The sequence below is a fragment of the Sebastes fasciatus genome, chromosome 19, assembly GCF_043250625.1.
Source record: "Sebastes fasciatus isolate fSebFas1 chromosome 19, fSebFas1.pri, whole genome shotgun sequence".
NCBI classification, from domain to species: Eukaryota; Metazoa; Chordata; class Actinopteri; order Perciformes; family Sebastidae; genus Sebastes; species Sebastes fasciatus.
Window position 1 is genome coordinate 19,885,827 of NC_133813.1, and position 14,085 is coordinate 19,899,911.

At 39.7% G+C, this 14,085-nt stretch overlaps 1 protein-coding gene and 1 long non-coding RNA gene across 4 annotated transcripts in view; one reads left to right on the forward strand and one right to left on the reverse strand.

Annotated features, from left to right (window-relative positions):
* jak2a (Janus kinase 2a) overlaps nucleotides 1–14,085 on the forward strand; it is a 39,526-nt gene that overhangs the window by 4,429 nt on the left and 21,012 nt on the right. For 2 of the 3 annotated variants that reach the window (XM_074618347.1, XM_074618349.1), the window contains exons 2-4: nucleotides 7,490–7,766; nucleotides 13,211–13,334; nucleotides 13,424–13,544. In XM_074618347.1, the coding sequence (XP_074474448.1) occupies nucleotides 7,514–7,766; nucleotides 13,211–13,334; nucleotides 13,424–13,544 (498 nt within the window). In that variant the 5' untranslated portion in view covers nucleotides 7,490–7,513. The remainder of the gene's footprint in view (nucleotides 1–7,489; nucleotides 7,767–13,210; nucleotides 13,335–13,423; nucleotides 13,545–14,085) is intronic. The other variant, XM_074618348.1, reaches the window with a different exon arrangement.
* LOC141757677 (uncharacterized) lies at nucleotides 7,519–10,986 on the reverse strand. Its single transcript, XR_012591697.1, has 3 exons — nucleotides 10,963–10,986; nucleotides 10,764–10,870; nucleotides 7,519–7,660 (listed from the first exon to the last, which is right to left on the reverse strand). It is a non-coding gene; the product is annotated as an uncharacterized LOC141757677 (long non-coding RNA).

Here is a 14,085-nt window from a genome sequence, read left to right on the forward strand (position 1 = left end):
GCCTAACCTTAACCACTGGAGGTCAACGCCCAACCTTAACCATTGGAGGTTAATGCTTAACCTTAACCATTGGAAGTCAATGCCTAACCTTAACCATTGGAGGTCAATGCCTAACCTTATCCATTGGACGTCAATACCTAACCTTAATCATTGGAGGTCAATGCCTAACCTTAACCATTGGACGTCAATGCCTAAGCCTAACCATTGGAGGTCAATGCCCAACCTTAACCATTTTAGGTCAATGCCTAACCTTAACCATTCGAGATCAATGCCTAACCTTAGCCATTCGAGTTCAATGCCTAACCTTAACCATTCAAGGTCAATGCCTAACCTTAACCATTCAAGGTCAATGCTCAACCTTAACCATCTCATGACAGTTTTGCAAACTTGTGGGTTACCTTCTAGACATAACCAGGGCTGGACGGCTGGTAAAAACGTTATGAATTTGTTGACGGTCCACTGGCCCACCAATGTGCCAGCCCACCAAGATTTGTCCCATTATGCCAGATGGCCACTACACCACTGGCTGTGGTAAATAAGTATTGTTTCAAGTCGCGGTTGAATGGGAGAACCACTGGTGCTATGTGCTCTAATTTGTATATAGCATTAGGGGAGAGGTTATGCTACGGATGGCTCCAGTGCATCATAGAGCCATGATTTCAGGCCTGCCCAAAAAATCCTAAAACACAAAAATGGTGAAAAACTGTTTAAAAAACAGTCTAACTCCACAATTAAGTACTATCTTTGTCACAGTATTTTCACATATTTTCAGCAATTATTTTCTAACGTGTAATGTGTTTAGAAACAAATCTCAGATTTTACTTTAGCCAGACTTTAAGGGATGACGGAAGGGTGTGATTCAATGCTAAATTGTGTGCCATGGCTGACTACAACAAATTGCCCCTAGGGGATAATAAAGTTTTCCTTGATCTTGACCTTGTAATTACTCGCACTAAACTTTTTTCATGTGGGAAAAGACAGCACATAGCATGTGAAAACTGTAACAAAGTGTTATATTGTTTCAACTCTGACAAATAAAGAGTACAGAGCAGAGACAAGTAGTAGATGGGAAGTGGGTGACCAGTAACTGAGGACAATATGAACTTTAGACACAACTCTCTTATTGTACTGTTTGCTCAGTGAAGATTACACAGTCAAACAAATGTTTTGGAATTTTCCAGCCTAGCTACCATTGCCCTCTTTTGATCAATTTCCATTCTTAGCACGTGAGAAAATATATTAAATGAGGCTTGTGTCTTGTCAAAAGACAAAAGTAGATCACAAGAGATAGCACAGTTTACATCAATTAGATGGCTGTGTGGTTACTTGTCAAAACATGAATAGGTATGACACAGACTAAAATCATTATTGAGTTACACACAAGTCTCTAGAACTAGATGGAAGAGCAAGATTAGTAACACAAAAAAACGCTCCAGGATGCGTATGATTGGTGGTCTTATACAATGCACCTGCTATCTGAAGTCCCCATCAGTCCATCATCAATGAGTCAGGAGTATCATAAAGTATTGTTTGACTGAAGGTGCCACAAACAAACAAATCTTGGCACATAGTGGAGTCAGCAGCTATACAACCCTCTCCTCCTTAAGCAACAATAGGTGCTATAGACTGCTTCAGTGATGGCCAGCAGCCAGGGATTTTTTTCTTCACCAGAAAAGTTGTATATTGTCTTTCACATTTCACACATGCTGCTCAGACTGAACCAGAGTAACATGTAAACTATTTTGAGGGGTTTTCCCCATTTTATAGAGAGCTCTGGCTGGGTTGAGAGCTATTGATGCTGTGGGCCTATGTGAAGCTAAACGAAGCAAAGCCAAACGAAGCAAAGCCAAACGAAGCAAAGCCAAACGTCACCTCGACTTTTCCATCCTTTTATTTCTTCACATTATTGAAGAAGTTATTGCACGTTTTTGACACGTGCGCATTCTTTGGCAGCAGTTATAGCTTGGTGTCTATGTCTCAGCTTTGTACATCTGGAAACTGGATTTTGTAGTGGCACGAGGACCATGAGCAGATGTTCCCCACCTCATGATGCTGTCAGCACCAGGCCTCATGTTTGGGATGATGTGTTTCTGCTGATGTGTGGGGTTTGGCGAACATCAATGATCAAAAAGCTTAACGCTAGTTTCATCAGACCATCAAACCTCTTTCACTCTGCCACATTGTCATTAAGCTATGACCGGTGAAGCACCCAGGCGATAGTTGTTGGATGCACCGTGTCTCCCATTTTGAGCCTTGGAAACCTGTTGCTCCTTGGTCGTGTCTAGAAGGTAACACCGAAGTTGCAGAACTCTTGCAAGATGGTTAGGGTTAGGCATTGACCTCCAATGGTTAAGGTTAGGCATTGACCTCCAATGGTTAAGGTTAGGCGTTGACCTCCAATGGTTAAGGTTAGGCATTGACCGACCTCCAATGGTTAAGGTTAGGCATTGACCTCCAATGGTTAAGGTTAGGCGTTGACCTCCAATGGTTAAGGTTAGGCATTGACCGACCTCCAATGGTTAAGGTTAGGCATTGACCGACCTCCAATGGTTAGGGTTAGGCAATGACCTCCAATGGTTAGGGTTAGGCATTGACCTCCAATGGTTAGGGTTAGGCATTGACTTCCAATGGTTAGGGTTAGGGTACGTCATCAGGCAGTAAGTCTCATGAGAGTTTACACGTTTTCTCAACTTGGGGGTTACCTTCTAGACACAACCTTGCTCCTTCAGATTTGTCATAGGTCTCAGGTTAGCCTCCCTTATTGGTAAACGTCTCAATACTTTTTATAAGCACTGTCTTAAAGATTCATCTCATATTATTTTCTGGATTGGTTGTTGATCATTGAATGATGAAGAAAAACAGAAAACAAAAGCCATCTGCAAGACAAAGTCTGTCAGCGAGCTCTGTTTTCTAGATGGGAAAGTTGTAGCCATGGCTTTCATTAGCTGGTGGACACTTAAATTGCAGCCAACAATGTAGTTTCAAATGAAAGGAAAGAAGGCACCCACTTGATAACCCAGAAGATGCCATCGCTCACTTGATCACCCTACTTAGTCTAGGCAGCATGCATAAGGTGTGTAATTTAAGGTATGCCAACAACTACTCCTGTAGAACAAATCTGAGATATTAAGCCATGCTTTTTTGGAACTTGATCCAAACTTTTTAAAGGAAGCCCAGCAGTTAGTTGGTTAGTGGAAAATGTCCAGAGGCCGATTAAAGAGGTGGCATCGGCGGCCAGCACGGAAGCAGAGCAGCAGAGCAGCCATGTCCGAGCTGATAGCGCTGACCTTAACCAGCGCCAAGGCCCAGATAAGACGCAGCGAGGAACTGGTCTAACTGCCTGTCTGCTACATGATAAACTTGTGGGTGTGTAAACACACTGACAGAAAGTTTCCTCTATTCTTAAACAAGGACTCCAGCTATGGAGCATCAATAATGTTCTGCCTAGACCAAAACAATACTTTGCATAATTCATTGCTTACTTTTTTTACTTTTACTGTGCAACACCTTCTGTGTTGTATCCTACATAGAATTAGGTACTCTGTCAAACATTAAACAAATGCATTTGTGTGTATGATGCTTGTTTTAAGTGAATTCATTTTTCTTGTTATGATCTTTTGTAGATGTTAGTTGCTCTCTCTTGCAAAAGAGATCTTAATTTCATGAAATTTCCTGAGTAAATAAACAATAGCCACAAGCCCAGTGTTTAATTCCCAAGTTTACAGTCATCCATATTGAATTAATTGTTCTAGTGGTCGTTTCTCTTGGCTCTTTTTTTTTCTTTTCTTTTATCCTTTTTGTTATTTCATCGTCAACAAGGAACATGTTACACTATTGCACTCCATGATGTGATTTAAATGGAAACTGTATCTGGGGCTTAACATTGGACTTCAGCCACTAAATCCTTGAGAAAAACTCAGTGTGGTTACTGAATGTACTGGAGGTTAATTAATAACATACAAATTCAGAAAAAAAATACAGTTAATATTCAGTTGTTGCAGAAATGGCACAAATCCCACTGCATGAAAATTAAATTACAGGGCATATCCCACTAACTAGATATCTATAAGCCCAAATGATCTAAACATGATTTCAGCAGTCAGGTAATCTGTATTTGCCTTTAAGTTTACCCATGTGTAAGTAGCATTTAGTCTTGTTTTTAAGGAGCTTTTGGTTTAGTATTGTCTACAGTATATTGTTGTATACTTTGTTGTTCATCTCCTAGTAATGTTTGTGCAGTTTGTTTATGTCATCGGGGTGTGTACATAGTGTTGCACTTCCTCTTTATGGGTTTTGACTATTAGCTGATAATACCACCCTTGTTTGGCTGTGCTGCACCAGAAGAGAGCTTTTCACTGTTTGGGGCATGTTACTGTAGGTCATCATTGTAGTTTTGGAGTGAACCTTTAATAACCATACACTGTTAAATGCTCTGAACATTACTGTCTTTAAGAGGCTGTAGCGGGCTCAGTCTAAAACATAAGGAATCCATTGGTACCAATCATGTCATGCTAACTTGTTGGGAAGGAGGCTAAATAACACTCTAAAATTTGGCAAGGGATAACTGGCATGACGATTTTCTAAGGGTCCCTTGACCTCTGACCTCAAGATATGTCAACGAAAATGGGTTCTATGGGTAACCACGAGTCTCCCCTTTAAAAACATGCACACTTATGATAATCCCATGCAGTTTTGGGCAAAAAAAACATGCAGTTTTTTTGCATGCAGTATAAAGTTATTTTCACCTATAAATGGTTTCTACATACTAGGGTCCCTAAACAGTCTTGGAATTGCATAAATTGGGTATCACTGTAAAGCTGAGCATGCTACAACTTATGAGACATAAGTGAGGATGGGAATGGCCATCATATACTTCTATCATAATGTTCTAAGTTCTTATACAACTTTAGGATTCATTTTAATAAATTCAATAACTCATGTTTATTTCTGATTTATGACTAGCAAAACTTGCCAGAGTCCGAGATCAGAACTGTGTCCATAGCAACGGTCTGTTATACATAGCAACGGTCTGCTATAAAGAAATAATAGACTGTAGAACGCTGTAATTGACCAATCAAAGTCAACTATTCAACAAAGTCGTGTAATAAAGAATGTGAAACTGATGTTGTGTACCATCTGCTTCCACTAATGTAATGACTCGTCAGCCAGTTTGTAATCAAAAGCAGACTGGCAGTGCAGAGCTAGGGCAACCAGAGGAGTGAGTCTATTTCAGTATCTGACTTGAAAACAGTCAATTCTGTTTTTATTTACTGTGTTTTCCCTCTTACAATGCAATGCATCACAGCAAAATTAGATTTCAAAGATTTTACTCAACAATGAATGGCATAACCCCATGAGGGCAATTCATTACATTTGATCCCTCTTGGAAATACCATTAATTATTAATTAATTATTATGAGCATATAGGGACACATTTCAAAGAACTGAGAATGTGAATTTACATACGATAAGATAAACATTATTGATAGAGGGATATTGAAGCATAATGGACCGTAAAGCTCAGCAGCTAAGCAGAATAGCAATATCTTCACCATCTTAGTTTACCGTGTATGAATGCTAAACTAAGGAACTAGTAAACTAAGCTAATGAGCACTAAACACAGTACAGCTGAGGCTGATGGAAATATCATTACTATTTGGTTATAACCCAAAGTATTGGAGAAATACAAATTTTGACCGAATGATGAAAAATGAAAAATGAAAAATCAGGAGATTATCAAAGTCATTACAATTTAATTTGGAAGGGACTTAATTGTGTGTACAACATGTCACAGCAATCCATCCAATAGTTATCGGGACGTTTCACTCAAAAACGATGTCACAAACGTCAACCTGCTGGTTGCATCAGAGTAAAAGAAATAGAGACATTTATTTTCCACGTGCAAAAATTATTAAGTGCATTTTCCACGTACATAGTTTGGAGACTATAGAACTGCTGAGAGCTGTCCAGGGCAGTCTTTATAGTATAGTATAGTATAGTATAGTATAGTATAGTAAGCGCACTGCACTGCAGTCTTGTGATAAGTAATTGTGTGTTCTGATAATTAACCATAAATGTAATAGACGATAAGTAATACTGATCTTGTGTCAGCCAACAGTTTATGGTTATAGAGAGGTATACATTAGTATCTCAGACATCTATATCAGCCACTGTTCAAAACGGCTGCTGTCTAGAAAAATATTACAGTGTCATTTTAGGATTGAGTGCAAATTAGAGTGAAAAGACCAGGAAGGAATGTGCTGTGATTTCCAAGCATTACACTTGTTCTTCTCCATAATCCGTCTTTTATTGGGAAATCTGCCATCAAAGCTGACTCAGCCAAGAAACGCCCAACTACAGACTACAAACATGAATTACTAATCTCTTACTGATGCCTTTACCTTCCCTTGGGAGCACAGACTATTGATGACTTCTCCCCATTTACTGGAAGTAATATCTAGGAAAGTCTCTTCAGGGTGTTCCAGCTGTGGCCTATCATCTTCATTTCAGCTCCTACTTCCAACCTATTTTCCCTCTTTCCCTTTGGGGTGGATCTGAGGGCTTTTCTTGTGATAATATTTCAACTTTTTTTCACCATATTCATCCCATCTTTCTGGATTTTCGTTTTATTTCAGTAATTATAATTGATTTAAGGAACCTTGATTTCAGTATTGAGGGCATAAACAAGAAGACAGATGAAAGTGATAGATGAAGATATTGTGATTAAGAGACATTTCGTGCTTTTGATTTGATTAGAGCTGAAACGATTATTTTCATTGTTGATTAATCTGTTGATCATTTTCTTGATTAATCAATTAGTTGTTTGGTCTATAAAATGTTAGAAAATGTTGAAAAATGTGTTTTCCCAAAGCCCAAGTTGACGTCCTCAATAGTCTTGTTTTGTCCACAACTCAAAGATATAATATAATAGTTGCTGATTTTGAAAGGAATGAAATTGATCTTCAAATGAGTCATTTTTACTGTGACTGAGGTGTTTACATTATGCATTTTAATCTTATTCTGATTGCGGATTAAAGTAAACGTAAAAAGTGCGACATAAAGATATTTTAGCTATTTGAAAATCCTTATAAAAAATGAAAAGCAAAAAACTATTTCTATTTTCAGACCCTCTGAATCTAATTTTCTCAGACTCTATTTGTCATGCAGGAAGAAATCTATCCTAGATGAGACAAAGATGCCTGTTTCTCCGCTATTAATATCCTCCACAAGATAATAAAAGGATACAATTCTCACTTTTTTGTGTCTGATAGTGGCTTAATTTGCTGATGAAAACCTTCAAATCTCAGAAGGTCATATGTCAGGTCAGTCAGAAAACCGTGGATGGCAGTATGTGCCGTAAAACACTATCTTCACTCCAAAATGCCTTAATCTGATAAAATTATGTCCCAGAACTACAGTATAATATGACCTTTTCTACTCAGTCTCGTTCTTACCTGTGTATTTTTTCTCTGTCTTTGTTCCCTGACAGTTGGATGATTGTTTTAAGCAGCACATGGCCTGTATTCTGCTGACAGACATGGATCCCATCGCCGGCCCCGCAGCACATCTTAATGGCGTTCCACCAGACCTCGACGCAGCCTCTGGACTCGACCCCAAGCAGGACACGGATGCCACCTGCCTCACTGTCCACCTCTACTACCTGGGGAAGGATGGAGGAGAGGGTAACGGTTCAGAAAGTGTGCTCACATTTCCACCTGGGGAGTATGTAGCAGAGGAGCTGTGCATCAGTGCAGCGAAAGCATGTGGTGAGTCACAGGAGGATTCCAGTTCTGATGTCTTCCCACACACACACACAATATATAGTTTAGTTTACTCATATGAAGTTTATTTGTTGAGCAATTTGTTTAACATCAGTTTAATATGATGCTAAAAAAACGAAACATGCATCAAATATGTTAGAAAACAGAGGGGAAAGAAGAACAACAATCAAAATATAGTGGTGTGAAAATGTATTATATTGTTCTCCACCAGTTTTTTGCCGTTTTTATTGCCACATATCTGGTCGTTTGTGCAACCTTGCGAAGTTCTGCTTTTGTTTGTGTTGTCCTCTAAGTGCGTCAGGCTTACAGTAAGTCTCAAATATTACACACACGACATTCATACACATCCACATTCCTAGACACTGTTGAACATATAATGACACTGTTGTGAAGGATCATCTTGAATCATGAATTTATGTAGAAGTAAGAACAGAAAGGCATTAAGTCTTATGCAACTGCTTACAAAAGAAAAGGTGCTACAATAGACTGATATATGAGAAGTGCACCTAGTCACCATGACGTCAGCCATTGGTTTGTGGGCTATTGTTTTGAAGCCTCGATTTCGGCATTTTGGCCGTGACCTTCTTGAATTTTTGGTATCAGAAGTGACACGAGAGGGTGGAGCTAAGTACAACCGAACGCTGAATAAGACATTTTTAGGCGACCACAATTTTACAGTTAACTTTCATGAACTGAAAACACACTGTGAAAGGGTTAAAGTTGTAAGACAAAAACACGGACAACTCCCAGACCGGACTACGCCGTAGTAGCAACCTGTCAATCACAAGGTAGCCACGCCCTAAAGCATACCCTGCTTTATCATCTATTTGACTTTAAATGGGAATATAATTTACTAAATGAACATCATGCTGTATTGAAGAAGACTTGAAACTAGCGATTGAGACCATAAACTCATGTTTACAATGTTTTCTGAGGTAATAGTAGGCTCATTTTATCACAGATATCTATACAATCAGAATTATTTTTATAACCAGAGGAGTCGCCCCCTGCTGGCTATTAGAAATGATTTAAGTTTAGGGAACTTCTGCATTGGCTTCACTTTTCAGAACCGGAGGTTGCTGCGTGGTTGCTACTTGCATCAATGCATTTGTCTGAATAGATCATAGACTGGACCGTAACTTTCATCTTTGTGAAGAGGGGTAATGAGTGGGAAGCCTGGAAAGAGCTGAGTGAGGACGTAAGGTTCACACTACGTTTCCATTCAACATAAACATTAGCAACAGAGAGGCGAAGTCCCTCCCCTTCCGGTGGACTCCATGGGACCATATTTCAGAAAAAATATGACTGGACTTTTTTTGACTTGCTAAATAATTTTTTTAAATTGACAAACATCATATGTGTGATTCATGACGCAACTCAAACAGGATCAAAAAAATATTTTTTCTCCTGCCGTTGATTACCGTTCATGTTTTTTTTTTTCAAAATAAGGTCCTATGTTTGTTCACCGGAAGGAGAGGGACTTCGCCTCTCTATATAATATAAGCAGGAAACGCATGCTTGATTTCGTCCGTCATATGTGTTTCATTTAAAGTGAGAGTTGGTACGAGCAGTTGGCCTATCACAAACTGTGATAGGCTTAAATATCAATATCAGTAACAGTATGTCAGTCAAGCAAATGCGGGCCCAAAGCATAGTTCCCACAACCAAGAAGACACACATGGGAGAATGTATTTTTTTTTCTTTTTCTAAGTGTGCCTTTAAATTCTCGTGGAAAAAAAAAAAGCAGGGATCGGTACTTCCCCCTCCACACCAAATGAGGGGATATCTTTTGGAAGAATGTTGTTTATCCCTTTACTGGAGTTCAGAGACTTGATGCGAAGGAGCATTGATAATGATGGGTCAACACCTTATTAGGACATCCCATGCTGTTTTTGCCTTTAATTTGTCCGTATATGTATAAACTAGCTTGTTTTGTTCTCTTCAATATGGTGGGAAAATTCTTTGATCCATGACCTGTAGCTATCTAGAGGCATTTTAAGGCTCTGAGCCATGATCTGCTTGGTTTAGATTGATCATCCAGTTGATAAGGAAGTAAATAATCAAATGGACTGGTTAACCAAAAGCATTTGTTGTTTATTTCTGTGGTCTCATCCAACTGTGTTTCATTACAAGAATATCCTGGTAAAGGAATTGAAGGAGTTTCCGCTGAGTTATTTCTGTGGAAACGGAACCTTTCACCAACTCTTTCTAGCAAACAGAAAATCAGGAAGTTGTCGACTGTTGTGTGTTTTCCTCTTTGCCTCAGCTCTACAGTATCTCTCACTGCCACACTCTCTTGCTCCATCCCCCTTTGAGCTGATAAGAAACAACCACTCTCCTTTTTTATCTTCTACTTTTTCTATATCCCCTTGCTTTTGTTTGTTTTTGTTCTTTTCAACTCCCTTTGTTGTCTTGTTTGTCTGTCTTTGCACTTTCATGGTAAAATGGTATGAAGTGTGTCATTAAGCTGTGTAACATACTGTATAATGCAATGAATGGTGTGAATACAGTGACTCTGCAGTACATTGCTTACCTTATTATTTGATAATGTCATAAATCATACAACGTTAGGACTTGCTTACTTTGACTTCACTTCCCCTGTTGTGGTTGAGCATACATCCTCTAATGCACCCTCATACCATTGCTTCACATGTGTGAGTGCTTCCTGCCAAATGATGAAATCTTTTGTTTGCTAATGACTCACTTTTAAGCCTGACTGATAAAACACCTTACTGCCACAACAGATCGAACAGGTGGGCATTCAGTTTTCACAGGGGGTTTAAATATGGTTGGGAATGTTGAATGTGGCATTATAGCGCAGCATAAACATTTTCCAATGCAAACTTAATGAACAAAAGCTGATTACTTCCACTAAAATGCCACAACATAACTCCTAAGCCTGGGTTTAACCACCGCTGCCAACTCTTAATAGACTACGCAAATCTGCGTTAAAAACTGTAGCCGCTACGCCACTGGACTCACCCTTAGAAGAGCTGAAGGATGCATCTCGGTGGGTCTCCCTTGAGGACCTCGTCCTTCCATTTATTCAGGAATTTGAGTGTGAGGTCTCTCTCTAAGACCAGCTGCACCTGAAAGGGGACATATCATAACAAACTCACTTTTTCAGTGCTTGTACCCAAGCAGGCTCATTAGAATATATCGGACACAGCTTGGGAACTACCTTTACAAAGGTGCACCATATGTTTCTCACAAGCCAATCAGAGCAGACTGGGCTTTTTCGGGAGGGGGGGCTTAAAGAGACAGGTGCCAAAACGGAGCGTTTCAGACAGAGGGTGAATACAGGTATATTCAGACAGACACTATGAGAAAAATAATGTGTTTTTTTAACATTAAAGCTGGGGTAGGCCGTATATATTTGGCATCACTGGGCAACAAATCCATAATAACCCTTCAGCATATTGTAATTCAAGTGTTTTGAAAGAAAACTAGACTTCTGCACCTCATCGTGGCTCTGTTTTCAGTCTTTAGAAAATCTAGCCCGTGACGGGAGACTTTGGCCAATCATAGGTCATTTCAGAGAGATAGAGCGTTCCTATTGGCTGTTCTAATGTAGATGCACATTCACATCCTTTCAGATGGTGAAAGACTAACTCAATGGCAAAATATCCTGCAGGAAAAGTTGCCATTCCAGCATTAGCATCAACTGTCTATTAAGGATCAGTGTATGTGCCCTCTCAAAGTAGTGCTATGATGTTGGATGTTATCGGGACTGTGATAAATGCAAATGCAGATCCCACTGTTCTGATTGCTTAAAAAAAGTCAACTTTTTTTAACTCAGATTTTATGCATATGGCGGTGTGTTCTTTAAACTGACAGTTTTCCTAAAATTAGATTCGCAATTGCAATATATCGCCTCACTTCTAGTATCGCAATATATCCCAATATATTGAGTCGTAACCCCTGTATCATGATACGTATCGTATCGCCATATTCTTGCCAATACACAGCCCTAGTGTCTACACTGCAAAGCAACCCAAAATCGGAAGATGGACTTCAAGAAAAGAGTCTGTCACTGTCGGCAGAGTGTTTCAGAGATGGAGAGAAAATGTTGCTAATAGTTAGTTAATAGCCTTCTGCTCGCTGCTGCAGTGCAACGGCTAAAGGCTAAATTATTAGCAACGTTTTCTCTCCATCTCTGAAAACGCTTTGCTGATATTTTAGCTTTCCAGAGCCTCGAATCAAAGTATGTCATCTCAAAGGGCTTTACAGGCTCACAAGTCTGCAAAGAAAACAGGATGTACTTCTCATAGAATTGCCGCTACATGACGGCATCAGGATCACAATGATGATCGGGATGATGTTTGAAATGAATGACGAGTACTCGTACAGGTTACTGTATGAAGCGTGTGCATATGCCCCTGCTCGTCTAGTGGAAGGGTCTTAGGACAGAGACGGGAGAGAGGAGAGCTGTAGGACGAAGGCTGAAGACTGTGTGCCTTTTCCAGGAAACTGCCTACCCCGGGGTACCACTTGAATTGCAATATGCGGAAAAGTTATTATGGATTTTTTACCCAATAATGCCAAAAATAAACCGCCTCGTCCAGCTTTAAAGCACGTAAACATGTTCTAGTAGAAACCCAAGATACAAATATGAACCTGAAAATGTTCATGATATATCCCCTTTAAAGTTACATGCATGGTACATGGGTGGTCAGTGAAGATACCTTTCCTCAATACTGAGAGTGAATTTTCTCTCACTTCCAAGATCAGCTGAAGGCTGAAGTTGTTGTCTATTGACTATCACACCTGATCCACGAATCGATGACAGTGGCGGGGATCCAGCCGCAGGTTTAATGTTAGCTTGGCCTTCTATTGTGATTTCCTCCTTGGTTAAATTTCCTTTTGCATTAAACCATTTTCTTATATCCATTATCACCAACCATACATTACTATTTGCTAATGCTGGCTCCCAAAATTCTCTGTGTTCGCTGCGCTCACCCTCGAAAGTCATCCTTAATCTCCCAGTTATGTGCGAGATTGAATGCTTGGCTGTCTACCTCCTAAATTAGGCTGCCAAATCCGCAATTAAATTATGATCCCAAACAGTTTTTATCTGTGTAATCTCAAATGTAAATAAAACTCCTGACAAAGACTCAAACTCATAAAACAGTCCATGGGAACTTCAGCAGGGAATTTAATTATTTTCATTGAGGCAACTCCACTGAGATACACTACCAATAGAAGTGAGTTGGTGGTCATCATGTGTCGCTGAATAAGCACAGCTGCTTCCAGTCTACATTGCTACTGCAACACAAGCTGTGAGTGTGAATAAACACACAGCCAGTTCTTCTTTTGTTACATCTAATTAGGAACATGCGCTGATAAAGCTGTAAAAACTGTCATTCAAACTTCCCAGACTTTCACTGTCTGTGCTGTATCATAGTAAACAGATGACTGTCTCTTTCCAGGGATTGCTCCGGTGTACTGCAACTTGTTTGGCCTGATGAGGGAAAATGACAGGATATGGTTCCCTCCGAATCACATCTTTAAACTGCACCAGCCGGATAGTGAGACCCTGCACTTCAGAATCAGGTAGATATTTTTAGTATGCATGTTTCAGATTTGCATGTGTTGTTTCATGCTCTGATTCCTTTCCTTACTCTGTCTCTTTTTCTGCCCAGATACTATTTTCCTGGCTGGTACGACAGCGGCAATTCATTATTCGCCCATCGCTACGGCGTGTCCAAGGGGACAGAGAGACCTGTGATGGATGATTGTGTCATGGCATACCAGTTTTTTCAGGTTAGTCTTTATGACTTGCATCTCGTATTATCATTAAAGGGGAACTACGCCAATTTTCAAAATTCAAATGTTATTCCTGGGCCTACATTCTTTAGACTAGTCTGATGAAGACCAATTCCTGCATAGTCAACAAACTGGTTAAGGCCCACTTATACGTGCTATAGCAGCACATTAGAGCTAGCGTTAGCTTCAGTTAGCTATGAGACTTAAAGGGGATCTACGCCCATTTTTCAAAATTCATACATGTTATTCCTCAGTCTGAGACAGACCAAAAAATATTAGTTAACATGAACAACTCTCCCAAATCCAGAACTAGAGTGCTAAAACTCAAACTTTTGATGTCATAGGGTATAAAATGTGGAACCGCTCCATAGACAATGAATTGGGAGAGATGTTATAGATGACACTGAGAGCACCCAGGCGAACGTTCTGAGTATATGGGAACATTTTCTGTTTCACAACTGACAACACTACAATAGAATAAAGCTCATTTGGCACAAAATCAGTCTCCCATTCATTGTCTATGGAGCAGCTCCAGACT